The sequence below is a fragment of the Drosophila tropicalis genome, unplaced genomic scaffold, assembly GCF_018151085.1.
Source record: "Drosophila tropicalis isolate 14030-0801.00 unplaced genomic scaffold, ASM1815108v1 contig_593, whole genome shotgun sequence".
In the NCBI taxonomy this organism is placed as follows: Eukaryota; Metazoa; Arthropoda; class Insecta; order Diptera; family Drosophilidae; genus Drosophila; species Drosophila tropicalis.
The window spans coordinates 14542071-14569478 of record NW_027173070.1 but is presented as its reverse complement, the minus strand read 5'-3'; the positions used below and the strand labels follow the sequence as shown (position 1 = coordinate 14569478).

At 35.9% G+C, this 27408-nt stretch overlaps 7 protein-coding genes across 20 annotated transcripts in view; 3 read left to right on the top strand and 4 right to left on the bottom strand.

Moving 5' to 3' along the window:
* Positions 1–6545, bottom strand: part of Mef2 (myocyte enhancer factor 2) — a 59189-nt gene extending 52644 nt beyond the window's left edge. For 5 of the 12 annotated variants that reach the window (XM_068291255.1, XM_068291248.1, XM_068291256.1 and 2 more), the window contains exon 1: positions 5702–6545. The gene's annotated coding sequence lies outside the window, so the exon portion shown is untranslated. The remainder of the gene's footprint in view (positions 1–5701) is intronic. The other 7 variants (XM_068291249.1, XM_068291257.1, XM_068291253.1 and 4 more) reach the window with 4 other exon arrangements.
* A 130-nt stretch (positions 6546–6675) lies between these two features.
* Pdrg1 (Pdrg1 prefoldin-like subunit) lies at positions 6676–7322 on the bottom strand. Its single transcript, XM_068291263.1, has 2 exons — positions 7005–7322; positions 6676–6907 (listed from the first exon to the last, which is right to left on the bottom strand). The coding sequence occupies exons 1-2, from the start codon at positions 7243–7245 to the stop codon at positions 6741–6743; spliced, it is 408 nt and encodes a 135-aa protein (XP_068147364.1). The 5' UTR covers positions 7246–7322; the 3' UTR covers positions 6676–6740.
* A 35-nt stretch (positions 7323–7357) lies between these two features.
* Pal1 (Peptidyl-alpha-hydroxyglycine-alpha-amidating lyase 1) lies at positions 7358–10129 on the top strand. Its single transcript, XM_068291260.1, has 6 exons — positions 7358–7670; positions 7858–8032; positions 8086–8326; positions 8383–8894; positions 8964–9407; positions 9846–10129. Exons 1-6 carry the CDS (start codon positions 7584–7586, stop codon positions 10049–10051), a joined length of 1665 nt encoding a protein of 554 aa, XP_068147361.1. The 5' UTR covers positions 7358–7583; the 3' UTR covers positions 10052–10129.
* Positions 10130–10645: 516 nt separating this feature from the next.
* LOC137577714 (prenylated Rab acceptor protein 1) lies at positions 10646–12088 on the bottom strand. Its single transcript, XM_068291261.1, has 3 exons — positions 11684–12088; positions 11394–11600; positions 10646–11169 (listed from the first exon to the last, which is right to left on the bottom strand). Exons 1-3 carry the CDS (start codon positions 11779–11781, stop codon positions 10878–10880), a joined length of 597 nt encoding a protein of 198 aa, XP_068147362.1. The 5' UTR covers positions 11782–12088; the 3' UTR covers positions 10646–10877.
* A 419-nt stretch (positions 12089–12507) lies between these two features.
* Tmem18 (transmembrane protein 18) lies at positions 12508–13680 on the bottom strand. Its single transcript, XM_068291090.1, has 4 exons — positions 13506–13680; positions 13303–13420; positions 13051–13199; positions 12508–12986 (listed from the first exon to the last, which is right to left on the bottom strand). Exons 1-4 carry the CDS (start codon positions 13563–13565, stop codon positions 12837–12839), a joined length of 477 nt encoding a protein of 158 aa, XP_068147191.1. The 5' UTR covers positions 13566–13680; the 3' UTR covers positions 12508–12836.
* DUBAI (Deubiquitinating apoptotic inhibitor) lies at positions 13226–17965 on the top strand. 3 transcript variants are annotated; one of them, XM_068291083.1, is made up of 5 exons: positions 13226–13367; positions 14214–15347; positions 15415–15749; positions 15809–16565; positions 16637–17965. In XM_068291083.1, exons 2-5 carry the CDS (start codon positions 14478–14480, stop codon positions 17195–17197), a joined length of 2523 nt encoding a protein of 840 aa, XP_068147184.1. In that variant the 5' UTR covers positions 13226–13367; positions 14214–14477; the 3' UTR covers positions 17198–17965. The 3 variants fall into 3 exon arrangements, with proteins under 3 accessions (XP_068147184.1, XP_068147182.1, XP_068147185.1); XM_068291081.1 differs by lacking the exon at positions 13226–13367 and adding an exon at positions 13762–13902; XM_068291084.1 differs by lacking the exon at positions 13226–13367 and adding an exon at positions 13796–13855.
* A 242-nt stretch (positions 17966–18207) lies between these two features.
* Pdk (pyruvate dehydrogenase kinase) lies at positions 18208–27223 on the top strand. Its single transcript, XM_068291089.1, has 5 exons — positions 18208–18853; positions 25632–25839; positions 25903–26093; positions 26165–26736; positions 26807–27223. The coding sequence occupies exons 1-5, from the start codon at positions 18730–18732 to the stop codon at positions 26948–26950; spliced, it is 1239 nt and encodes a 412-aa protein (XP_068147190.1). The 5' UTR covers positions 18208–18729; the 3' UTR covers positions 26951–27223.
* Positions 27224–27408: the final 185 nt, after the last annotated feature.

Here is a 27408-nt window from a genome sequence, read left to right as displayed (position 1 = left end):
TGGAAAAACTTTAGTAGACAATTTATATAATCTTCCGTGTTACATTAACTATTATCTTTACTATATTCTTTGGAATGTTATTATATCTGCGAAAGGGGTTAAATTGTAGTATTATAGATATCTTGTTTGTTTCCCAACACTGACAGGACTGAATGTTCTTAAGAAAATCTTATTTGTCTACCAATAATGACAACCCCTAAAACTATCCATAAAACATTATCCGATACATATTCAGCTTTTAGTTCTTTGTGTTTGAATAAAGAAGTGTAAATCAAAAAGGACTCATTTAGTGGAAATCAAAGGAGTATCGTTTCTAAATGTTTTTCAGCCCGTGTTCTCAATATTTTATAAAATTTTTAAAGTTAATCCAAGCAAATCCAAATGTATGATTCAACTTGTGAAATTTTCGAGCAAACAACGCACAATTTGTTTTGTCGCCTAAAAAAGTTTGGATCAAGAATTTTAATTTAGGTAAGAAGTTTTTTCAATGGATACAATTTTCATTACTTTTTAGGGTTTTAAATATATTTAAGGTCCTTGATAAAATACACCAAAATATTGGTTTACGAAATATTTATTTGCTTTAAATATATTGATGATGGAATTTTTGTCAACTCACAACTTAATAGCAAGTTAAAAATCTAAATTGAAAAGTTTTCTAAAATCCTTTTTTTTAATCACCTTTTTAACACTGGAAAACTTATGTGGTGGCCCCGTTTCTTTACTTCGCTTACAAATGTTTCAGGGTGCAACTCTTGAAGAAGTGGCAAGTAGCATAATTTCCAACAATTTAGTTAAATTCCAGTAGCATTTTATGTTGTTTACATGAAGCAAATACTAAAAGAGAGTAGTGGCCGAAGGTGGACGGAGGGTGTTAACCATAAAGAGGGGCTTGAGAAAATGAAAAAAAAAGCTCTGGATCAGGCCAAAACACGCGCAATATAATGTGTGTGTGTGTGTGTGTGTAGAACGGGGTGGCCAAGGTAAACGAAGTAAATTAAACAGCAAAGACCAAGAGGCTTTGGTGGGTGTTTAAACGAGGTGGGGTAAATGAGGGTGGGACGGGGCATGCGGAGACACAAACACACAAACGCAGCGACACTTCAAACAGGCAACGCCAAGGCAAAGGCATGCGAAATACGAAACAAAAAAGCAAAAAGAAACCCAATAACATAAAAGCTAAAGAATTTTTCTTTTTTCGCCTTTTTTTTGTTTCTTTGCGCAAAAAGGATGAAGGCAACTTGCTGTAGTATAAAGGCAATGGTAAAGGGGGAAGAAGTGGGGGAACGGGCAAGTGGAAAAACCCGCTTACAGCAGCAAAAAGCAGCAACGACCTTGATAAGTTTTACACACACACACCAAAAGACAGAGAGGGAGAGAGAGAGAGAGAGCAAGAAAAAAAGGAAGGGCCCGTTTGTACAAGGAGCTGCTGTTGCCCTAAGGGCTAAACATGGGTACCGCAGCGGTTAGGTGGGGTGGTGGGCAAAGCCACCACAATCGATGCCTAAAAGCGAGGTGAATTTTTACTCGCTCTCTCTCTCTCTCTCTCTGTCTCTCTCATCAACAAGTGGCTCTTCCCCCCTTAGACAATTCAATTTTTTGTGTCTGTGTGCCACACACTTTGGAGCTTTGATTCTCTTGTTCTCTGGCTTCTCTCTCTCTCTTTTTGTGGGCTTCGCTCTCCCGGTAGTTGTTACTTATTGAATTTTTTCCTTCTTTCGTTGTTGTTGTTGCTGTGTGACGCATGTGTAAAATGCGGCGCAAAAGTGAGGATAGAACGAACACTCCCCCTAGAAGCCAAACCCCCGCATTTTCAACTCTCTGCAATGCTTTGGGGCCACCTCTTTCCCCACCCCTAATCACGCCTGCATCTGTTCCATCAAGCAATTGATAGCATTTGTCTGTCAAAATTCGTTTTGTTTGTCTATTTTGCTCGCTCTCTTTTTTGCTTTTCTCCTCTTCCTCAAAAGTCAGCTGCAAAAATCAGCTGCTGCTGCTGTTGGCCTCAAAAGCAAAATTCAATTAATATTATTTAATAAAATTTTAACATACAAATATTGACTTGTCGCAAACAGAGCCAGAACTCATGTACGGCATAGAAGATTTAATACCCAGCTGAAATGGAATACAAATGGGTATACATTTTTCGGCCCAAATCATATTACTTACTTTTGTGATCAATTAATCATTATAACTTGAAACAAAATTATGTATATTTAAGAAGTTGGCAACTTTTTTTTTTTTAAATTATCATTTGGAAACGATTTTTTCTTGACTTTAGAATACATTTTTTTCTAAAAAACATTCTTTGCCTCCAAAATGAACCACATTATTAAAAATTGTGTTGTGGCTAATATTCTAAACTTGAAGATTCAAAAAAAAAAGGTTCAAAAAATAACCAATATAAGATTTTTATGTTATACAAAATTATATATGTACATACATAGGTATTTAAAACAAACATACTAATATAAATTATAGTTTAAAAGGCAATGGTTAGCCTAAACCTAAGTAATATTAAATTTTTTAATAATTTAATAATCATAACTTTAAGTCGTGTCTTTAAAAAGTCATTTAGATAAAAATCGAACATCCTTTCGTTTTTTAAGAAAGAATATATAGAGTATTTGGCAATCAGGATAATATATTTCATCACAGTTCCTTCATTTTTATTTTGTGTGTTTCGAGGTAGACAAAATATTCAATATGAGAGCAAGCTACAGGGATACAAGAAACACTTGCAACGTGCCTGAAATTATAAAAATGTAAAACCAATGCGGAACAACGCAAAAAAAAAAAAAATAATAATAAGAAATAAATGTAGCCGCGGCGCGTTGCACTTGCTGTAGCTGCTACAAACCGGACTTTGTCTAGGTGCCAGATCAGGCCAGGCCAGCCAAAGCCAAGCCATGCCAGGCTGGGCCGGGCCAGACCTAGTTGAGTTAAGTTGAGTTGAGTTGAGTTTTGAGTTGCGTTTAGTTTAGAGGCAACGACAACCAAACACAAACCCATAATTAATCAGTCCCCTCCCAGCTACTACAAAATGTGTATAGCAAAATTACTAAAATTCCTCATACAGACTGACGATGGTTGATGTGATCCTTTATACATTTCATTTACCCTTAGTTCATTTTTAGCGCCATAAAGACGAAGCTATCGTATACTTAATTTATGTGGCATTTGGTGCTTTCTCATTAGAATTAGATAAACTCAACACTCCAGCTGAGTAAACATATTGAGAAAGACTTCCCAATAAGTAGTATTAACTTATTGTCCGAAAAATATACACATATGTATATAACAACAACAAAAAAGACAGAAAACAAGTTTCATCTCTCTCCCATCAACTCAACATCAATTCGCATATTTTTACAAATTATATTAAACTCATACATAAACCGATACAGAACAACAACAACAGACAATAAGAACATCAACAAATAAGAAATAACAACGACAAACAACAACAACAGCAAGAATCAAGCATTTTTCGTGTACGGGGTGAAAAAAAAAACTTGTTTTTTTTTTTGTGTTTCGCTTGTAAGATTATTAAACAATTATATTATATGGCAAATAAAGTAACGAATAACAACAGCAATAAGTTAAGGATAACCTAAAGAACCATAGATACACTTTAAATGGCTATAAATGACAAGAAGAAGAAGAAGCTGACATGGAAAGAGTTTTCTATCTTTATTTTAAACTTCGAAAAATTTGTTAGAAGAGTATTAGAACATCAAAATTGTATGTATAATGATTCTAATTAAGCTAATGTTTATTAACTTAACAATTGTGATGTAATCTTAATTTTAAGCAGCAAATCCCCCAGAAAGCAATTAAAGGAAATTTTGAACAAATACATATATTTCAGCCCTGAAATCAGTAATATGTAATAACAAAACTATAAATTGAAAAATTCATACGAAACAAAGTACATTTAATTGAATATCCTTACGAAGGTTATAAAAAGATTGGAAACTATTCTCTTATTTTTTTTGGTTTTGGTATTAAATTTTGTCCTTAAGCTTTATTTTCATCTGGGCAGCATAACATTGGCATTTAGAAACAATAATTGTTTTGATACCTGTTTTATTTTACTTTTTAAAAAGTATTTACTAAAGTTTTAAACTTAACTTTTTAAGTATACATATATACAAACATATGTACATATATATTTGAAAATCATTGATTGTCCACAGCTTCAAGAAGATGGATCAGATCAGATCTTCACGCTCATTTCTAACTATCGCAGGTGTAATTTTCACCCTTTTCATTGGTTTTGGCATAAATTAAGTTTAATGTAATAAAATTAAATATCTTCAAATCACAATGAAACGAGTTTTTATCGTCTTTTTATTGGTTATATCTTGAAATCGAAACGAAAGTCAATTTTACGACAATAATGGTGTATTAAATTCACATAGATCTAGTCTGGTTAATGGAAAGATCCTTTGTATAACAAAATTGTTTTCACTAATAAAATATTAGAATTTAACTTACAAATCACAGGCAATGAATGCCGGACAATATCGTGTAGCTTGATAAAGTCAATCAACTTTGGGAAATATTTATTATTCATGATTTTATGCGAACGTGACTTCAATTGAAAACTTAATCAATGAGTGAAGGACTATGGAAAATTTATCCAAAAAAAAACAGGAAGACAAAAACAAACATTAACCAATAGAAACAAGTACTTTTCTAAGAATTCTCCTATCGAAAATTTTGTGCTAATCAAATGGAAAATTTGTATAAATAATTTTATGTGCAAATGCCGAGTAGAGTGAGTACATATTACAATTATAATAAAACAAATTATTTGTTAGTCATGACAGGGAAATATTTTGTAATACCCTGTATTAAATAATTAATTTTAAAATTTCTGAAAATATATAAAAAAATTGAAATGACAACGAAAACTGATACTGAATATTAAAATTTATTAATTGTTTTTTTACGTGATCCATATATACCCACACAGTGGGAGGCTACGAGGTATTCGAAAAAAAAAAACCCAACATCATTCAGAACTAGAGAGAAAAGAGTAGAGTGCAAACGACTGAGAGAAGAAGAGAGGGAGAGATGTTTTCCCAAAGGTACAAAGTTATCATTTTGTAATTGAGCAACGAGTTTTGTTGACTATTTAATATGAGGTAATGAGTAAAGCAAGAAAAGGAATTTCAATACAATTTAAATGTTTTAAGTGGAATTTTTTTTTTTTTTTACATAATTTTCAAGTGCTAAGTTTCAATTGTATTAGTTTTCCTTCTCTGTGTGGGCATTGATCCGCCCACCCACTACATCTCCCTCCCTCCAACACGCTTGTTGTCGCAAGCTGCTATCAGTTGACGCTATCCGGCTGCTGCGCTCATGCTGTGACTAAGAGAGAGCGGGAGATGGGTGGGATGGGACGACTGGGTGCCGTTGGACTGCTGTTGTCACTTAATTCTATGCTGCAATCAAAGCCCGCACACACACACAGACACAAGCTCACACACATAAGCATAAATTTATTAAAGTGGCTGGACAAGTTTTAACCAGCAACAAACATAACGATAAAGCGGTTTAAACCAGGAGAAAGCAAATTCTACAACTAAGAAATATAAAAAAAGAAAATATTAAACAACCACAACAAAAGAGAAAAACTTACAAGAACCAAACGGGGAGGTAAAAGAAAATAACACAAAAAAAGTCAACTTACCATAGCCAAGTTCAAGGCCAAGTGTCCAAGAGTGCCTCCCTCTTGCCAACTCTCCGCGTCGCTTTTTGTCTCCCTCTCACTCTCTTTTGATGGTCTCTCTCTCAGACTCTATTGCAGCAGAGAGAGAGAGAGCAAGTGCATGCAAAAGAACTTTCGTTTTCTAGTTGCAAGCTTTGTGTGTGGGTGTGAGGGGAGTAGGCAATGCTACTTGTCAGAGAGAGAGGCCCAGGAGGTGTTGACAAAAAATTCGTTGCTGCTGTTGTTGTTGTTGTTAAGCTAGTGTGCTTTCTTATCTCAGTTATTTGGCAAACACAGATGCTGCTGCTGCTTTTGCTGCTTGAAGCTCTGCCGTGGTTTTTGTAAATTAATTAACAACACTCACACATTCACATAACACGCTCCACCTCACTCACACACACTTGCGCGCGCGCGCCGAGATAAGCAAAGCAATTTATTTGCACTAAAATTTCCTATTTTTCTTGTTATTTTTTTTTTTTTGTGCAAGGGAATTTGTTAACAGAGTGGGCGTCAGCAGGCGGTAAGGGGGCGGGCAGGCAATGTGGGAGAATTCAACACACATACACAAGCTTTCGTACACAATAAATTCTCTCAGTCACTCACTCACGCAACCGAAGTGCACGTTTTTGTTTTTGCACATCAAAAGACTTTTGTTGTTGTTGTTATTAAGGAAGTTTATAATAATTTACATTTGCTCTGCTTCTTCAGTTATTTAAATTAATTAAATTGCTTAAAACTCAATCAATGAGAGTTTTATATGGAATTTTTTCGTACAATCAACGACAAACTGACATTCCGAAAGAGACGTACGGAGACAACGGCACGAACAAAACAAATGGCAAGCTCAAGAAAGCCCCCAACACAAAAGTGTTGGTAAGTGTGCGCAAAATTTGCAGGTAGTTGGTCACACTTATTTCAAATCAAAATAAATAAAACAAAACAACAACAAAAAAAACTACAACAACAGTTATGATTTAATGTAAATATTACACACAATAGTAAGTAAATTCTACAATTAATTTCACAGCAGAGGCAAATTGCTTTTCAGTGCTGCAAACTCTTTTCGGTCCAAAGGTTTTAGGTTTGTGCCCGAAAATGGCGATTTAAACTCCATATCACGATGTTTATTAACCAAAATCTTCTGTTCTGAGTAAATCAAATTGATTTGCTGTTCTATTTGTTGCTGATCTGCAAAGCAAGACACAATATGACAAACAATGAGTTAAATAGGCATTAGGGAATTGCTCGGACTGCTGCCAGCTATTGTAATATTTAAAACTCTTACCCTTTTTCAGTAGTTCAGTGGCTTTATTTCTGGGCATTTTAATTAACATGCTACCCAATGTTATCCACACTTTCTCGTCCTGATCCTGGGACTTCTGCGTCATGAGTCGGAGAGCCTCCCGCGTCTGTTGCCGTCGTTTATCCATTATGGTTAACTCATGTTTATTGGCCAATATCTTATCGGCCAGCTCCTCAGTTTTTGTTATTATCTCAATGCTCTTGTTTAGATCTGAGTCTGCCATATTTTTAAAAATAGTTTGTAAACTGAATTGTTTATTTCGCGACCCAACGTCGAATACAGTGTTGAAAAACGTCTATCGACAGAAATAACCTAACGCGTTTTACTCTAAACCTGCTGCCAACAAACAGCTGCTTAAACAAAACGAAAACGTAAACGCAAAATTAGTTAGAGTTTATTATTTCTCATTTCAGTTCAAAGCACAAAACTAATATTAGGAAAAATTAGAGTGAGAGAATAAACTAATTGACTGCAAGTCACAGCTGTGGCCACGTGACACGATCTCGACGTAAAGGTGAAAAACTGCAGTAGAGGAATTGACAAAAAAAGAAAAGAGGAAAAATGGCAAACTATGACAAAATCTCAAGCATCTGCTTCCTGATTTGGCTAATCCAAGCAAATGTATTTCAATCTATTGTCGTGGCAGAGGTGAGTTCCAAGTTAATTCATATCCTGATCCTGCTAGATCCTTCAGTCTGTCGCATATGTTGCATATTGATTTTCAAAAGAAAAAAATTCATATACATACATACAATTTGCAACCGTGGCATTTTATTGCACATATAGAAAACCATAAATCCTAATCCTAATCTCGATTTTATACAAACACACACAGAATCAAAGTTCGTTGCGTTATCTACAGAATGTCGAAAACCATAACAACGAGCGACTGCAACAAATATTAAAGGGTAGCAGCGGAGGCGGCGGCATAAGCGATATCAATTGGCCACAAATTCAAACCAAACAGGCCTTACCTGATATCAAAGCTGAATTGGCCAAACTAAATACCAGTAAGTCTGCCAAAAACATATTTCGATTGACCATTTTAACAAATTCCTCCTAGCCTTTGTCTATCAGAATGACTGGCCAGCGAACAAAGTGAAATTGGGTGCTGTAACAGCTGTAAGCTTCGATAAGGCTGGCAATGTGGTCATCTTTCATCGTGTAGATCGCATCTGGGGACCCAGAACCTTTGATTTGGGCAATGTATATAGAGAGAACTTTCGTGGACCAATCAAGGAGAATACCATTCTTGGTCTAGAGCCGGCTACTGGTCAAGTCCTCTACGAATGGGGCAAAAATTTGTAAGCAACAAGTTCATATAAAGAAACAATGTTTTGATATATGTATCCCGTTACAGCTTCTACATGCCTCATGGATTGACAGTGGATCCCGAAGATAATGTGTGGGTGACTGATGTGGCTATGCATCAGGTATTTAAATTTCCTCCACGCGGTGGCAGCGCTGCTAAGGCCCAGCCATTGCTCACCTTGGGTACAGCATTCCAGCCCGGTTCGGGCAAACAAAAATTCTGCAAGCCCACCTCGGTGGCTGTGCTCAATAATGGAGATTTCTTTGTGGCCGATGGTTATTGTAATGCACGCATCCTTAAATACTCCAAGGCGGGCGAATTGATCCTAACTTGGGGACAGAACTCCTTTTCGGGTGTATCTTATGATATAGCACCACAAAATTACTTTGCCATTCCTCATGCTTTGACCTTGGTGCCCGAACTAGAGCTATTGTGTGCAGCTGATAGAGAAAACGGCAGAGTTCAATGTTTCTATTCAGTCAATGGGACGTTCCACTCGCAATATCACAATCCTTTGATTGGAGAGCGTTTATTTAGCATGGCCTATACACCAGCCAAGGGTAATTACTATTGGAATTAACATACACACGTAAAAGTAAATATAATTATTTTCTTGTTTGTTTTTGTAGGAGGCGAATTGGTAATTGTGAATGGACCCACCTCAGAAATGGGTGAGAATCCCCAACATTATAACGAAGTCCATGGATTTGTTTTGAATATGCGTACAAAACAATTAATTTCCAAATTTGGGCCAAATAATCAACAATTCGAGAACCCCCATGATGTGGCCGTCACAACAGATGGCAATGAAATCTATGTGGCCGAGTTAAATCCCACGCGTATACATAAATTTGTGCATAAATCATTGGCCAAACCCATGTCAATGACGGCCAACAAGGAGACGAATCAAAAAATTGCCGAATCCTCAACGAATACCTCGTCACCTAAGAATGGTGGTGGTAGCGAACATCATCCCAGTGCCAAAGCCATTATAGTGGCCTCACTTATGTTACTTTTTGCTGGCTCCACATTCGCTTTAGCCCTGATTGTTCAGGCAAGGCGCCGGAAACGAGGTAATCAGGCAACAGCCATTGCCGTATCACCTCCTAGTGACTTGGTCTATCGCAAACTGACCTCGTCCAATCAAAGTCTGTGCTAATACCTCTCCAACCAACCACAAATCCCTCAATGTGTCCTATAATTCATATATTTTTGTATTTTTTGTGTGTGCGTCAATAATTTCTTGTACTTATTGGTTAACTCATTTTTTTTTTGGTTCTGTAGTAATATTAAGTTTCTTTTGGTTGCATTCCAATGTCCATGAAATCTCATTTTTATATATACACTCGAAATATAAATAGACAAAATTTATACTATCTACATATAATTAACACTTCATTGTTTTGTTTTCATTTATTATTTTTTGTTTTGTTTTCAGATTAACTCATTAATTCAAAAGTTAGCTATTTTTGCATTCATCTACTAATATTTAGTTTTTATTCAATCATCAGGTGGTTGCCTTCCCTTTGGCACTCATAGTCGACGTCATGCCTGGGAGAAAAAAGAAGGCTTTAAGTTGGGTGGCCTACTAGATAGGGATCGCAATCGTAATGGTTTCGAGAAACTGGATCAAAATGCCAGTGACGAGGAGCACGAGACAACGACGACGACGACAGCAACAACAACTCCAACACTTTCCAGTGCCCAATTTGCTTAGGGCACACCAAGACCAAGAAGACTTATTATGTAAAGCTAAACTATACTATAAAAAAAAAAAAAAAAAAAAACCGAAAAACACACATTCCTAGATGTAGTTTTAACTACCTGTACCTCAGTGAATTTATTTAGACTATTTTACAATTATATAATTATATATATTTTACACACTCGCTATGAAGTACAGGTGAAAAAGTTTATTCCGCTTTAAAAGTTCATCAAAAAATGAGAATCTCAAAAATGATTAGACCAATTTTAAATGGTTTTTAGATGCTAAACTTCTTAAAGTGCCACAATTAGAGATGTTTAAACGGTTTTGCTTTAAACTTTTGATATAAAAACTATAAAATGCTCTTTTCTTCTCTTAGAAGATTTAGAGTTATATTTTTACTTTTCCAGCCAAATTCTTTAAATAGTGACTTCTAAAAACCATTTTAAAACATAAATTCTTCCATTTTGAACTTTGAAGCAGTATTTCATGGCAACTTTTTTTAGTATTTACATACATTTCAAACATTCCAAGCTGTCTATTTTTGCTTTAAGTGTTTAGTCTTATGTGAGATACTTTAAACTAAAAAACAACTAAACAAAGAACTTGTGTATTGGTTTTGTTTTTTTGTTGTCGATTTATTAATTTCTAGGTCATATTCGGCGCAATCCGGTGCTAAAACTTAACTAGGTATGGTATTATAAATATATTTGTATAGATATATTTATTCATTTTTTGTTTTTCGGATTTATCAACTAATAAGGCCCCTGTGTGGCAAATATCTTGCTCCATTTTTTCGTTTTGTTTTTTTTTTCCCGTCGTGTTCAAGAGTAAATGGTTAGACAACTTCAGATAAAAAACCTTCGTTCTCCTCGGTAACAATTGCATCGATGTTATAGAATACTGCATGCATTGCTATAACGAAACATGAAGCTCCAAGCGTCCAAAATAACACTGCTCCAGCACCCACTAGAAAGAGTATGGGAGCTGAAATCAAATTCACAGCGATTATTTGTTGTTTGGGCGTCACTTGATGGCCAGCCACAGTAACATTTATGTTGCGAGTTCTAATCTTATGGCAGCTGAAAGCGGCACCCACTATAACCAGCAAGATTAAAGGCGATGTTATTCTAGAAATGAAAAAAATATTTCAATCAATTACTAAACATAAATTGAAAAGAATGTAATCATTTGATAGAGAGTAAATAAGAACTGCTGAATGAGATGAATGGATCGATGAATCCTAAAGGATCAAGGATAGGTAAATCGTTATACAAAATCTATTCGATTCTGGAGAGTGTAATTTCTTTGATCTATCAATAATATCATCAGAAGAATTTACGTTGCTACTTACAGACAATAGATCATCAAGACAATAAATATGAATATATAATTGCTTTGGAAATAGGACAAATTTCGCATCACCCGATTATTAAGACGTTGCATGCTGACGGCTGATTTGAAGTTGTTTATGTTAAAGAAGACGGTCCATGGCCGTAGAGATTTGCGTACAATCTGTATGATTTCCAAAGGTGATGGAAGATTCTGCAATTTAGGAAGACTAAAAAAAAAAGATACAAATTGCCATCAGATAAGATATGTATGTACATTTTTGTCTCTCTCAATTATGACATCAATTTTTACCTCTGCAGATCGAAAGAAAATCTGCCACCAGATCCTCCAGCTCCTACAGGTGCCCCTTGAGGCACTTGCATATTCCCACTCATATCAATATTTGCCATTTTGAGATATGTATGTAGTTCTTATATCTTCAGAATTGATGACGCGTCGGCGAAATTAGCACTCGTTCCGTACCGTTTCCGTTGACGTTCTTCTTTCTTTTTATAGCAATTGGATGCTGGTGCTCTTATTTGTCTAGACTTGATGACGTGTTGCCGATATCTACACCGGGAAGGGCTACATTTAGTTGTGGGAGACAAGTTTTCAATTTGCTATATTTGTTAGTTACTATTAATTTTATGCGACATTTTACGACAACAGATTAAAAATATTTCGAATGTTTTGTGTAAAGTGAATGACATCTGAATACAATACAATAGTGTTAAGAAACTTTTCAAAATTATAGTGATCGACAAAGATGTGCGGACGTTCACCCAGCGCTTCAGAATTGCCATTATTCTTGTGTGCAAAGACTAGAAATGTTAGACATGCCAATATTTGCTGCGATTAAAATTATGTTCAATATTAATAGAACACGTTTTAAGTTTTTCTATTCAATTAATTTTTTACTAGATTTGTGTGTAAATTATTTTGTCAAGTACTGTTGGTGCATATCTACAGGTTTATTGACATTCAATATCGATAACAATTATCGAAATCGCGCCAACACTTAAACTGCAATCATTTTGGCTCTATTTGATCTTTATTTAAAACTACAACACATAAAAAGATGGCTATTATAAATAAAAAACAACCAATCCCATTCGCAAGTAACTACTTCTCAAGAGTTTCGAAATTTAAAATATTATAATAAAAAAACATTTTACGCTATTAAGTAAGAAAGACTGCCAAAAACAAAAATTCAGTCTTAAATTAACATCGTTTTTGCATGGCTATATTTCATCTTAATTATTAATTACAACTCTAAAGCCTTATTGGTACAATTTGGTATATTCATAAATATAAATATGTATATAGACAATTCTATTGACTTAGGTAAAACGGAATTTAAGAAAGGACACAAAACGAGGTAAATGTGCCCTTCAATTAGAAATTAAAGCGAGCAAATTCAATACAACTGACGTAAGCGTTACCATGCATGGGGTCATTCTTAAAACTACTCCGACTTAATCGTTTTTCCTTCTCCAACTGTTGCAATTGGTATGGTTCCCCCTGCTAGATTTTGACGTTCTTTTCTCAGTCTTTCCTTTATCTGGGCTGTCTTTAGGTTGGCCATCAATTGCGTTGAACTATAAAGCCAAGTGCCCTGTAACAGCAAACACAAATGGTGAAAACCTTTCTTATCACTTTCAAATTCCATGTTTACTTACAATCAGAAACATGCAATTTAGTAGAATGGGTATGGAAAAGACAGTTGAGATAAATAGTCCATTGCTATCGAAATATTGTTGTTTGGAGAATGTTTTCCAATTGGTTGCCGCATATTCATTAATGCCCTCCGAGAAGTAAACAGCCAGCACTATGATGAAATATAAAGTAGTCAAAGCAAATTTTATCAGTCAATGTTTTAGTTATTTTCGTTATTGGTGTTGTTGTTATTCTTGTTATGTTTTCTTACTCACATAAAACTAAGAACAGGGAAACTTGAAAATTTGTATTGTTCCGCGAAAGTAAGGCAGCAGTAGTGGTAAGTATATGTATACAAATAAGACCTATAAGCCAAGGATCTAACCAATCGATCTGGAAACAGAATATATACATATATATATGTATATAAATCAGTTAAACGTGGTGGCGGCTTTTATGGTTGGTTGTTTGGACTTACGCTTGCCAGAAAAGTCCAGTAGCCATTAATTTCATTGACTTCAATTTGACCAGGATGCATAGTAATTTAGAAATATATTTACTTTATTTGCTTTTTAAATGTTTACTTTTTATTGTTGCCACAAGTCAATTTTATTGTTTTTGTTTTTGATACTTCGACTAGCAAGCCCGAATTCGCTTACAATTTATGAACTCGCCACAAAAGTTTCAACACTTTCGCCGCTCTGGCAACGCTGTACTGTGCGAGTGCTGCCAGATAAAAGTAAACAACAAATCACATCATCTAAAATAGGGGGCAAAAACATCGGGCCATCGCTGGCAGAGAAAACCCATATAATAAGCAAATTAAAAGTAAAGTAAAAAACATAACATTTCATATTCTCATTCAGTCCAATAAGGTAGGAATTTTAATTTAGATTTGTGTAACGAAAAAGCGAACGTAAATTAACTAAGAAAAAAAATACAGTTTCAAAGCAGAAGTTAATAAACTAAGAAACGGGGCCTTAGTAGAAGAAAGAAAAAAAAAAAAAACAAAGGTAAAGAGTGAGAGAGTGTGGGAGGGAAGTGTGGAAACGAGGAGACAGGGCAGAGGAGGATGATGATGATGATGACATGACGATGGCAATGGCAGCTTCTTCTGGCCCCATCGAAATTGTATCATTGATTAAATTTCATTTATTTATGAAATAACATTTTTCCTTGTCTTTAGCTCCTCCCGAGTGGCCCAATAATTGGTGTGTTCATGCGGATGTGAGCTGGCCACTGTTTAGAAGATTGATTTAAAACGACGACACATAAAGTAGGCGGTAGGTTCAAGGACACGCGGCGCACACGACGGTCTCCAAATAGCCGCAGCCGCAGTGCCCGAGCCAAACAGAAGCTAAAATTCAAGTGGCTATCCATTAGCAGGACCAGGAGACCACGCCATCATCGTTTACATCTAATTGGGAGAGGAGCAGCATTACTCGTAAATATGGCTGTTAAACAGAATAACAATGAGATTCAACAAGATGCTTCCAATGGTGCGACTGGTGGCAAAAAGTCATCAGAAACTGCTGCTGGAAGCGGAGGAGGAGGCGGTGTAGGCGAAGGAGCAGGAACGGCAACTAACGGAACGATACCACCAAAGATCTCTGAAGAGGGTGTTGAAGTATTGTTGGAGGATTTAGATACCACTTCTGCGTCTACCACCACCACTACCACCAACAACAGCAACAACACAAACAAAAAAGGTCTCCAAAATCTAAGAACCGTTCTACACAACATTGAGCAACTGCATCATAATGATCAGACCCGAAATGCAATGTTCTTCTATAAGCGTATTCTATACGAGCTGGCCAATATGAAAGTTGCCAAATCCGCTGAAGATCTCAAGCGTTGCAAGGAAGAAATTGTTCAAGTTGGAGCCTTTTTAGCTCTCGATAAACGTTATCTCATGTACTATTTAACCGTTGTCTACGATATGATCACAGTATCTGACAACGAGCCGCCATCCTACGCTGTGGCCATTGTATTCCATTTGTTCCAGCCAAATGTTATCATTGAGGCAGTCCAAACGTTATTGGAACAAAATGTTCAGGATGCAGACATACGCAAAACTGTTGGATTACTCTGCGAATGGATAAAATTATGCAATTTCTGTCAGAATTTAAATCTTTGGGTCATGGCCCTCCTCACTGGCCTAAGGAAACAGGGCAAATATCGATTACTCGATGAAATTGCTTTGGATAATATTGAGAAGCTATTTACGCTTTTTTTGTTTCCCGCCCTGCGTCCCAAAGCGGCTCCAATAGTATTCCATATGCTATCGAATATCAATCAAAATCCAGAGATCTTTCATAAGGTAACTATATTTGTATAGATAAAAGAGTGCGGAGGACTTACAAGAGTTATTTTCTTCCGTTTTTCAGATCTTGCCAAAGATTCCTAGTTATGTGCATCTTCTGAAGACTCGGTCTGGTACAACAGATGAGGCCAGCAATGAGGCTCTCGTTTGCATGCAGAAACTGGTAGATCTAACCAATGCTCTAATGCTCCGCTTCAATGACTATGATGAGCTGTATGCCCCTATTAAGACAACATTGCAGATGTATGAACCATCGCATAATTATGTTGCCATTGCTCGAGCCATGTATGAGAATTCATTACCCTGTCTGGGCCGAACAAATGCACGCGTAGGTTTGGTGAATTTGGGTAATACCTGTTACATGAATAGCGTACTCCAGGCTTTGGCCATGACCAGCGAGTAAGTGGCCGCCTTATTGCAAATTGTCTTGCAATTTATAAATTTATTTTAAATTCCAGTTTCAGTCGTGAGATTCTGCTAATTGAAAGTGGTTCCCTCTTGCTGTCCAAAGTGCAACAACAGATAGCTCTAATGCATTATTCTTTGCGACACGAATTGACCCCATCGCGAGTGTTAAATGCCACACGGCCACCGGGCTTTACCCCTGGATTACAGCAAGATAGTTCCGAGTTCCTAGGTTATTTGCTTGAATTGCTGCACGAGCAAGAGATACACAATCATCAGAATCATCTCAATGAAGAAGAGTCCCCGTCAAGTGAGCTATGCCAGGTTATACCCTATAATAGCAAGGACCGTGATCTAATCACCACAAGCAGCTCCAGTAGCAGCAGCGGCGGCAGCAAATCGTTGAAACCCTTGCAAAAACAAACAGGAGAACCATTACCCTTGTCAACCATTGATAAGACATTTGCCGGTAAATTATCAACCACCTATAAATGCTTAGACTGTAGCTGGGAAAGTCGCAATGAGGACAGTTTCCGGGAATTGCAATTATCATTTCCCGATGACAAGGACGATTTGGGTGCCACAAATTATTCAGTACAGGATCTAATTGAATACTACTGCTCGCCCGAGAAGTTAGATGGCGATAATCAATATTTTTGTCCGCGCTGCAAGAAACTATGTGATGCCGAGCGTCGCATTGGTATAATACAAGCACCGCGTAATCTCATCTTGACACTGAAGCAGTTCAAGTATGATCAAAAATATCATTTTCGTACCAAACTAATGCACAAGGTTTTTCATGATGAGAGTGTAAGTTAATCTGAATGATTTGATCCAAGATTTTGTTATAATCCGGTTTTATATTCTCCTAATCTTTGTAGGTCACTGTTAAATTATGCTCTACCGATTCGCTACTGGAAATGTCCAATGTCCATTACGATCTATATGCTGGAGTAGTGCATGCTGGCTATAGCATGGATTCGGGACATTATTTTACATTTGCCGCCGATCAATCAAAACATTGGTACAAATTCAATGACAGTTTAGTCACAAGTTCCCAGCCCGAGGAGATGCACAGCCTCACCTCGCCGAATACACCGTATATTCTGTTTTATCAGATGTGCGGACGTTCGAATGATACAAGCGATACGGCCGTGGGTTGCAGTTCAATGCCAGTGGAACAAGTTCCAATAACAACACCGTTGACACTGGAAGAATTGCCACGACGTTTGCGTGACTATGTGAAGCAGGACAATCGGGTTTATTCAGATGAATTGAAGATGCAGCAGCCCATGAAACGCTCAACACGTGCCAGTGGGAATAATTTCATTACACGCACCGGGTATGAAGGTGACGATGACGATGATCGTGGTCCCCCACCATCGGCCGGAGGTTGTGGTGGCAATGGACTGGGAATGAATATGAATCGTTTTGTGTACTAAATGGTGAACAACAAGTAGTTTGTGGTGGTGGTGAAATATATATATATATACCTATATATGGGGGATACCAACAGAGCAAAGGGAGTGTAGTAAGAGCCCCAGTGCAGCAGAGATATCAGAGAGAAATATATATATATATACATATATATATACGTGCATATATTGAATATCCATTTTATAATGTTATATTTATAAAGAAGTATAAAAAAGAGACATAGCTTATATGTGTGTATAACGATTAAATCTTAAATCAAAGGTGCCCTACATCTGCCCATAATATGACTCCCCCGTCTCACCCACACTCACAAACAAACACACACACACAAGCTGATTTCCATTTACAGAGAATTGTTATGATTTTTTTTTGTTTTTGTTAACCAACATTACCCAAAATAGTTATATAGAAATAACATATACTACCTGTATACTACTACTATACATTTACCTAAAAAAAAAAAAAAAAATATTTATATATGTATATGCAAAATTGAAAAAGCAGTTCAACCAAAATCCTTTATACACATCTTACTTTTAGCAACGCACAGACACACACACATACACACACCACATGCACGCACACACAGATCTGGCTATCCATTATATCCATTGTATAATTTTCAAAATTGTTTATTCAAAATTTTCAATTTAAATATATATTTTGGTGTGAATAAATTTAGGTTTTTGGAATATTGTTCTAATAAAATTGGAATAATTTTCAAATTAAAAAAAAAATAAAATAAAAGGGAAATAAAAAATCGCCAACTGTCATTTAAATAGTTTTATTTATTAAATATTAATTATTCCTTTACTTCAACATATATTCATTTTGAATATCTGCGCTCAACTTTTACATATCGATGTGTAAAGTTATCGATCATCAATAATAAAACAAATTTATCAGCGATGTGAGACGCCCACTATCGAAAGTGTCTGCTACTATCGATAGTGCCCAATCATCGATAGTGCCGATGGTGCCATCGATTGTTCTCCACCTCTATTTTCCAATTGGGGCCGATTTTATATAGTGTGGAGCTCTGGAGCCCGGGAGAATCAGTCTGCCAATGGCGCACAAAAACAAAACAACATATTGAAAACAATAAAAAAAAGAAAAAGTCAACGTTACATATAATCATTTTATATGGCGCATCGGCAGTCACCTGCCCCGGAACAAAGCAATACCAACAGCAACAACAATAATAAGAGCTAACATTGGCAGTTTTGTAAAGATTTTGTTAAGTTTATACGAAACACAAAAAGCTCTCGCTCATCATCATCGTCGTCAACATCAATTGATTTATAACAATACGGATTGCCAGCTGTTAAACGACAAGTCAACGTCCTGTCTTACGTGTTTGCGTGTGTGTGTGCCCTCGCGAGTGAGTGTGTTTGTGAGTGGTAAAGGTGAGAGTAAGGACATTGCGCCTGCCGGCACACCACAAAACCCCAAAAAAAAGCCGCTCCACAACCCCCATTAGCACATTTGCTCTCTTTTTCGCTTGTTCTCCACCGCTCCCACCCGCCTCCACAGAAAAATGCGTCTCTTTCCCGTCCGCTTGGCGGCCGCTTCATCCTCGATGTCCAGTTTGGCCAAAATGTTGGATTTCTATTCTGGATTTAATCCGTCGCCGCTTTCCATCAAACAGTTTATGGATTTTGGTGAGTATGACACACAGGCGTTTGCCTTATTTTAAGTACTTTTACTCACGCAGGAGGAGAACTCACAAAGTGTTTAAGTGCAGCTTAAACTGCGCAAAATTCTCGCTACTTATTTTACTGTTAGCTAATAGCCAATTTAATTTCATTGAATTGTCAATTAAGCAGTTTTTTTCCCAACAACAAACTGTTGATTGTGCCGAAAAGAGAGAGCAAGAAATATATAAAAAAAAAAATGAGATTGGTTTGATGCAAAGACAGAGAAAGAGCGAGAATGAGATAGTGAGAGATAGAGAGAGTGCGAGCAAGCCATGTATAATCTAAACAATTGAAACTTAGCTTTTCCTCCTCCTTCGACTGCGCTCCCCACATACCCTTCCCCACCAATCCACTCGCTATTATTATAATGCTAAAACGGAAATGACAACAAGTCTCGATGAATTTATAAACATGTTTTGGCAATGAAATTCTATATGCAACAAAATACTGAAGTGGAAGCCGACTACTTCCACACCACCCCATTTCCCATCCCCTTCCCTCACTCCCCACCCCCACCACAAGCATTGTCCATTCATCAGTTAACGGCAGGGCGGCACGTGGCGGCCTCCACCCTCCAGTTGAACAGTTTCAAGGACGTTTCAATGTCATGTAAGAAAATTTCCTAAGCCTGCCCCAATAAAAAACAACAACAACCTGCCGTTTGAGTCCCACACAAATGACAAGAGACTTGAGAGACACAAGAGAAAAGGCTAGAATGAACTCGTCTTAATACCGAGAATATTCGTTATTAGTTCTACACTCTTAAGAATTTATCGCTTTGTCTAATCATTCTTAGGTCTCTTATGTATGACTAACTAATTATTTAGTTATAGAACATTTCAATTTAACGCTTAAATTGTCAATTTACTATTTTCTTGAGGCTATAAAAATCAGCCTTGAAAGTCAACGTAGAAAAAATTGAAAAGTTAAGAGCTCTTTTTAGTGGGTTAAAATTTAACCCATTGATCTGGCACTGCTATATAATATGAATAAATGTTTTTATATATATAAATATTTCTATCCCACGATATTAAGTAATCGACTAATTCTTGGGATATATTTGTTAAATTATTGCTATTAAATCAGTTTTAATATATACCTATATATATTTTAAAAGAGACTCACAGTTGCAAATGAATATATAGGATATATGTACATATATATATATATATTCACAGATATGTTGCTTGATAATGGGTTGATGGATTTGACGGCCTTTTTTCTTTATTTGAAAATGCTTAATAGAGTTTTCATTTGTTGTAAACTCGATGTTTAATGTTTGAAGATCAACTTCCATTTTAAACATAAACATTTTGGTACAGAACTTTACTCATTTTTATTGGAATGGATAGGAAAAACAAGTAGAATTAAATTAAAATTAAAACAAAAACCAAAAATATTCGGTTCAGTTGGATCAGATTAGAAAATTGTGAGAATGTTTGAAACAATAAGGATGTGAAAATTAATGGAAAATATAAAAATAATTCAACTAGGGAGACTTGAATTTGCTAATTTAACAAACTCCTATTTCCTAATTTTACAGATTAAGTAAAGCAAAGCTCATGCAAAAGTTAATTTAATCTTTTAGGTAAGGGTATACACATGTGAACAAAAAACAAAGCAAAGTATCACAAATAGGCCAGAAACTGTTAAACCCAAGTGGCTTACGTTGAGGTAGGCATGAGGCAAAAGGGGGCTGAGGTTAGAGGATGTTGTTAGGCGGGTGGAGGAAGACATGTTCTCTCGCTCTCACACTCGTTCTCTTGGGAGGCTGTGTTATCAAAATAGCTACTGCTATTTGCTGTTGCTTGTTGTCTATAAATAGAGAGTTGTCTAGAAAAGGTTCATCTACATGAAAAACAGGCGTGAACAATAAGCTTTGTTTGTGTTTCTTAAAAACCCATTTTAAATTTTGATTAACCCCAAGGAAAAGTTAACCGAAAAAAACAAAAGATATAAGAGATTAAATGACACAGTAAACAGTCGAAATGGCGAATCGAAATACTATAATATTTACTAAAAAGAGAGAGAGTGAGAGGGAGAGAAAAATAAACACGATTTTCCTCTGTCATGGTCATTTATAAATTAAATAAATGCGGAAAAAAAAGTACAGTTGTGTCTTCGATTGGAAAAAATTTAATTTTTTAATGAAAGTAAATCGATTTAGATACATACATATATACTTATCTTTTTAAATGAAAAATGAACCTAACTCTGTTTACTTTACCAAAGATAGAGTCGTTTACTTAACTTAATAAAAATGCAAAAAAGAAAAAACAAACCGAGAAAGCGAATTCCTTGAATATTCTTTACCTTTTAAGCAAAATGAAAAAGGACTTTTTTTTTACCTATTTGCCATTCGTTTTAATTAATTCATATAATCAATATTTATGACTTTGATTTTTATTTAACTTTCACTTGTCTTTGTTCTCTCTCTTTCTCTGGGTCTCTAGCTATCTATGGCTTGAGCATTATCTGTCATATGTTTTGCATTTTTGTATTTTTTAGTTGTTCCAACCAAATGTGAATGAATTCCACTTGATCAGATGGCGCCTGCCACCCCCCAGTCAGCCTAATATAAATGTGTTAGGTAGTAGCTCCCCCCCAACTAACTGCAAATACTTGAACTTTGATGCCAGCCCATGGAAGTTAAATGATGATAAGGTTCCCCCATCGTTCCCCAACATGTATTATTTGTTGTTTTGGTTTTAGCATTTGGTGTGTTTGTGTTTTTGTCGGCAACTGTACTTAATTTGTGGCTACATTTTTCTGCCCAACCAACCCAATAAGTTATTAATTGTCCGAAATAGAAAAAAGAAATATCCTCCATTAATATTAGTAATTATGCCATATCTATATAGAGATTATTGAACGACGTTCTGATTGACACATGGTATGGGGTCGGGGCGGGGGCCTACTATATATACATAATTGGATCGATTCTTAAGGCCAGACATTTGATTAACGCTCTAGAGTTCTAGTGCTAAATGTGTGCAATGTTGTTTACGAGGTGATAAATATACAAAAGAGTACGAAAATTCGCGTATTTACGTTTCAGAGCCAAGTAAACTAAACTAGACCCCCATTTAACCTCCATTATCAAAAAGCGTTTATTGGTAGGTACTTTTTGTTATTTCCTTACATGAACCATTTTGGAATCTAACAAGAGTACACACTGCGTATACTTTATATATTTATTTGTGGTAGGGTTTCTAAGGTAAACACTTTCGCTATCAGGAGCCACAATAATAATAAAAAACACGAATATAAAAAAAAGTGTTTAACTATGTAGGAAAAATATGTTCAAGGGGGCCGGATCATGTGCCAATTTCAATGCGTGGGCTAAGTCAAAAAGAAAAAAAAATTATATGGAAAAATAATATATACATAAATATTTATTTTGTGTGTGACAAAAGAAGAGAGATGGAAAAAAAGGCAAATACTTGAGCTATATATACTATAGATCAAAACATCAAAAGATATAGATGAAAAATTGAAAGCTAAAAAACCTTGCAGATGACTCGATCGAGCCATCTAAGGACAAAGTCCGGAACGGGCAGCATTTTTTGAAATTGTTGCAATTCTCTTTATATACAATATTTTGAACTTTGTACACTGTCAACCGGCGGCAAAAACCACACACAAAACAAAAATAAATAACAACAGACGTCAACAGTTAGCCCACCACCCCCACGTTCCGTTAATTAAGACGTAGAGCTATATATATATATACAAAAAGAGATATATATGTTTATATACATGGAAAGACGTTCACACGCGCCGTGTATTTTGACTAGAGAAGAAGGCAAATGTGAGTCAAATATATGTATGTCTAGAAGGTAAGACACGTTGGGGCTGGTTAGAAAATTGAGACATATGATTGCTAAAAGCTGATGCAATACAAAATCAGCTGTTTCAAAAGGGTGAGAAAGTGCAAGAGAGAGAATGTAATGCAATTGACATCAGCTGTGCCCTTAATGTAATTGCAATTGCCACTGACGGACACGCCTTCCATTTGAGGGGTGTCTTGGTGATTTACCACCCCAATTGTTGGCATCACGAGAGCCTCCTTTCTACTTGTGAATTATTTAATGACAAGTGAATTACTAGAAAACTTGCTAATGATTGAATTCGTGTCGATGCCACCATTAAGCTTTCAATTTAGCATTGCACGCATGCTCTAGAATCTGATTATCAATTCCCTAGCCACTTAACATACATACATATATATATCGCTGTACTCCTTAGGTGGCCCCCATGCATCAAAGTTTAGTCAAGTGCCGACCAGACAGGGCAAACAAAATCCACCAAAAACAAGAAACAACAATCAATATCAATTTTATTTCGATTGTTTTTGAGCTTTGGAGTCTAACAAAATCAAAATAAGCAAAATGAAAAACAAAAGTTATAGAACTCATAAAGGGAAACGACCTTTTACATACCCTGTAGGCCAAGAGAACAAAGTGAATACAAAATTACATGAAACAAACTGTGAAAATTTGCACAAGTGTTGTAGGTAAATGTTATGAAGGCTTAAAAGAAAGAGAACCGTTGGAAAAGGCTCTAAAGGAACAGAACTTATTCCTTTAAGTAAAAAAGGTTTTCCCTAAACATTAAAAATATAGTGTATTTTTAGAAAGCTTTAAGCATAGTCATAGGGACATAAGTTATTCGGAAGCACTCAAAAGTAGTCTACCAAAGTAAGTAAAAAATTATATATGTAATTCATCAATATACCCCTTAGAATACAAACTACTTTTACAAGGTATACAAAGATATGGGCAAAAATAAGTAAACAATAACAAAGCTCCAGTTTTGAGGTCATCAAGTATACATATATGTATATGTGTGTAGGGCGCAATAGACGATGAGTAGGATGAGGAGGGACAAACAGAAAGAAAGAGAAAGAGCAAGCCAAATGGAGGCGCGTGTGGAAACGTGTGGAAACGATACGATCAGTCCAAACTACTAAATAACTGCTCATTCGTTCGTTCTCTCGCTCTCCCTCTCTTTTTCTCTCTCTCCAGCAAAGCTTCTTCTAGCAAATTCTTCCGTATAGTGGAAGCTTCTGTTTACTGTTTACCTCCTGCGCTCTCTCTCTCTCTCTCTCTCTCTCTTGCAGTAGATAACCTGTTGCTGTCTGTTATGGTTGCTTGATCTTGTCTCTCACTAATTTTTATGGCATTTTAATACTCTTGCAATAAAAATGGGTATATTCACAATAGTGAGAAAGTTTGAGACATGACTATTACAAAAACCAGTTCGCTTCACAGACGAACTACGACGACGACTAACTTTTCTGCCAAATATAGTTATAGATAAGCTTAACAAACTGATTTGACATACAGTTAGTCGCTTTTGAATCAACACCAAACTAGTCTCACATTTTGATATGAAACTTGATGGATTCTTCCGGTCGTACATATGTATGTACATATGTATGTATGTACTTATAAGCCCAATGCACAACGTTAGTTAGTCCAGTTTGAGCTTTTTTCCATACATATGTACATACATATATTCTTTCGTAAGCTTAGGATATTAAAAAACATTAGTCCAAGTTTTTAAACTATTTAGTGGCTTTTTAACTTATCCCTAATAATATCATATATTAACATACACTGCGTATGCTTAATGCCGGATATAACGACGAAAATCATCGGTCCCTTGAGATTCGATATAACTGGATTCTACTGAGAAAACTGTCTTTTTGTTTATACTGTGATTAATTTTTGTTATTCAATATAAATTCATATTTTAAACTTAGAATCTAGCATTCACATTGAATTGGTATGAAACTGACCCCTTAAATATGCAATAGCTTCTGGAAATGTTCTTAAAAAATTTGTTCTTATTATCAACATTATCGTTGTAACTTACAAGAAGAGAATAAAGAGAGCTAAGAAGATTTCAAAAGAACCTCTGATTCTTCGAAGTGAAAGGGTCCTTTTGGAACGGGCAAATTATTTTAAAAGATTCATAAAAGCATTGACACTACAAGACACTAGGCCAAAAATAGTCCCGTTCTCTGCTTTTAACTGGTTTTGTTTATGGATTTGTGAATTTTTTGTTTTGCCAAAAATTCGTAGCAATGGGAAATGAACTCGGCTAAGTTAATATTGATATACATGAACATAAATATATGTATTTATATCTGTTTTGTCTGGAATTTCAATTTACTGCGACGAATTTGTTGTGGTTTTTTTTTCGACCATTTAATTGTGGTTGTTATCAGGCCTAAATTGTTATTATGGGGGGAAACACTCGGCATTCATGGCAATAATCATCATCATTATTATCATTGAACATTGCTTCTATATACATACATATGTATGTATATACTAAAGAGAGGCGTGTCACTTTGTGGTAGTGTCCCCACTTTCTTTCGTCAAGGTCTTGTGAAAGAAAAGTTCATTTGCTTCTTATCATCATCAGTCTGAGTCTTAATTTGCCACATCGCCCGATACGTTTTTTGTTTTGTTACGAAACTGTTGACAATGAGTAAATGCCAAAAAATCAACAAACAAACAATGAGTGCAAAGTTTCACTCAACTTGTATAAAGTTCAGCTTTTTAGAATATTTTTTTCTTTATAGGGTGATTTATGAGGATTTTTAAAGATTAAGGAATTTAAATTAGTCTTTAAAATGCATTTAGGAAGTGTGGAATACTCTAAGAACATTTATGTTTTCCACTTAACTAATCTAATCTAATTCTATTCTCTATATCTTTCGCTTAATCAGGTCAAAATGCTTGCGAAAAGAAATCATATATATTTCTACGTAAAGAATTGCCCGTACGTCTGGCAAATATAATGAAAGAGATTGCACTTTTACCCGATAATTTGCTGCACACAAGATCAGTTAGTGAGGTCAGTTCGTGGTATGTGAAAAGTTTCGAGGATGTCCTTGAATACGAGAAGGCCGAACCTACGCTTGACAATCTACAAAAGTGAGTAAAAACTAAGATAAGTTAAAAACTTTTAACTAAAATGTATGTTTTTCTTTTGTGCAGATTTGTAAGCGATTTGGATCTCATTAGAAATCGCCACAACGATGTGGTGCAAACGATGGCTCAGGGTGTGATTGAAATGAAGGAGAATGAAGGTGGCCAGGTTGACGCACCAACCGAGAGTTCCATACAATATTTTCTTGATCGTCTATATATGTCACGCATTAGCATACGAATGCTAATTAATCAACATAGTGAGTGGGAGCAAAAGCCAGGAAAGAATGTTTTTGATTTAATGATTCACTTTGTTTCATTTTCAATAAAGCTCTTCTCTTTGGTTCAAATCCACATTCTGGTGGCAGGCACATTGGTTGCCTTGATCCTGCCTGCGATCTGTCGGATGTTGTGCGTGATGCCTATGAGAATGCACGTTTTCTCTGTGATCAATATTATCTAAACAGTCCGGCATTGGAGATCCAACAGCATAGCTGTGAGGCGAATGACATTATGCCCATACGGACGGTATATGTGCCTTCCCATTTATATCATATGCTCTTTGAGTTATTCAAGAATTCGATGCGTGCCGTCGTCGAGCATAATCATGACAATTGCGATAATTTGCCACCACTCAAAGTGACCATTTGTCGTGGCAAAGAGGATATATGTGTTAAGATCTCCGATCAAGGTGGCGGCATTCCACGCTCTCAATCCGATCAGTTATTCAAATATATGTATAGTACAGCACCGCAGCCATCAAAATCGGATTTGCATACAGTGCCATTGGCTGGTTATGGTTATGGTTTACCCATATCGAGGCTATATGCAAGATATTTTCATGGTGACATTGTTTTAATGTCCTGTGAAGGATATGGCACCGATGCTATTATCTATTTAAAGGTGAGTGATAAAACAAAATGCGATGGAAGGATAATGGAAAAACTAATATCTCTATCTTGTTTTTTTGCAGGCTTTGTCCGATGAGGCTAATGAATTGTTGCCGATTTTCAATAAAACTAGCTCAAAGTTCTATAGGGCCACAGTGCCCACTGGTGATTGGTCCAATCAGGTAAAATACGCAAACAAGAAGAAGAAGACAAGTGCCGTCAACTAGTAGATCCAAATATCCCGCAAATACCCGCCTGGCTGTGTTTAAGAAGAAGAAAAAAGAAGTTGCCAACCCCCTCCACATCTCCCCACCACACACCACCCACCCACCACTCCCTAACTATACACAAAAATTACAAGCAAGCTAAAAGTGTTTCGTTCTTTATGTTTATGTTAATGTTAAAAACTAAGCCGAAAAAAATACTATCCTCCTTTTTTCTCTATCATGCATTTTTTGTAACGAAAACCTAATTGTCATTTAACAATTGACATTCCAAAATTTTTGTTTTGATCTTGCACATTTTGTGGGGGGGCTCTGCATTTTTGGGTTTACACGGGAAATTGCGCCCATGGCTGTATATTTAAAAATTCATATATTTATTGCAAACTAAATCGAAAAATATCTATATTCTATATATATGTTTACATTATATACATACGCGAAATTAGTTTTAACCCTTTTTT

Bases quoted from the DNA above. Each gene is read 5' to 3' on its own strand.
- Pdk (XM_068291089.1), top strand. From the start codon at position 18,730: ATGCGTCTCTTTCCCGTCCGCTTGGCGGCCGCTTCATCCTCGATGTCC. The intron at 18,854-25,631 runs GTGAGTATGACA...TCGCTTAATCAG, and splicing joins CAAACAGTTTATGGATTTTG to GTCAAAATGCTTGCGAAAAG. The intron at 26,094-26,164 runs GTGAGTGGGAGC...TTTTCAATAAAG, and splicing joins AATGCTAATTAATCAACATA to CTCTTCTCTTTGGTTCAAAT.
- Pal1 (XM_068291260.1), top strand. From the start codon at position 7,584: ATGGCAAACTATGACAAAATCTCAAGCATCTGCTTCCTGATTTGGCTA. The intron at 7,671-7,857 runs GTGAGTTCCAAG...AAACACACACAG, and splicing joins AATCTATTGTCGTGGCAGAG to AATCAAAGTTCGTTGCGTTA. The intron at 8,033-8,085 runs GTAAGTCTGCCA...AATTCCTCCTAG, and splicing joins ATTGGCCAAACTAAATACCA to CCTTTGTCTATCAGAATGAC.
- Pdrg1 (XM_068291263.1), bottom strand. From the start codon at position 7,245: ATGGCAGACTCAGATCTAAACAAGAGCATTGAGATAATAACAAAAACT. The intron at 6,908-7,004 runs GTAAGAGTTTTA...CTTGCTTTGCAG, and splicing joins CACTGAACTACTGAAAAAGG to ATCAGCAACAAATAGAACAG.
- DUBAI (XM_068291083.1), top strand. From the start codon at position 14,478: ATGGCTGTTAAACAGAATAACAATGAGATTCAACAAGATGCTTCCAAT. The intron at 15,750-15,808 runs GTAAGTGGCCGC...TTTAAATTCCAG, and splicing joins GCTTTGGCCATGACCAGCGA to TTTCAGTCGTGAGATTCTGC. The intron at 16,566-16,636 runs GTAAGTTAATCT...TAATCTTTGTAG, and splicing joins AGGTTTTTCATGATGAGAGT to GTCACTGTTAAATTATGCTC.
- LOC137577714 (XM_068291261.1), bottom strand. From the start codon at position 11,781: ATGGCAAATATTGATATGAGTGGGAATATGCAAGTGCCTCAAGGGGCA. The intron at 11,601-11,683 runs GTAAAAATTGAT...TTTTTTTTTTAG, and splicing joins TTTTCTTTCGATCTGCAGAG to TCTTCCTAAATTGCAGAATC. The intron at 11,170-11,393 runs GTAAGTAGCAAC...TTTCATTTCTAG, and splicing joins GTCTTGATGATCTATTGTCT to AATAACATCGCCTTTAATCT.
- Tmem18 (XM_068291090.1), bottom strand. From the start codon at position 13,565: ATGCATCCTGGTCAAATTGAAGTCAATGAAATTAATGGCTACTGGACT. The intron at 13,200-13,302 runs GTGAGTAAGAAA...ATTTCATCATAG, and splicing joins TTCCCTGTTCTTAGTTTTAT to TGCTGGCTGTTTACTTCTCG. The intron at 12,987-13,050 runs GTAAGTAAACAT...TTGCTGTTACAG, and splicing joins TAAATTGCATGTTTCTGATT to GGCACTTGGCTTTATAGTTC.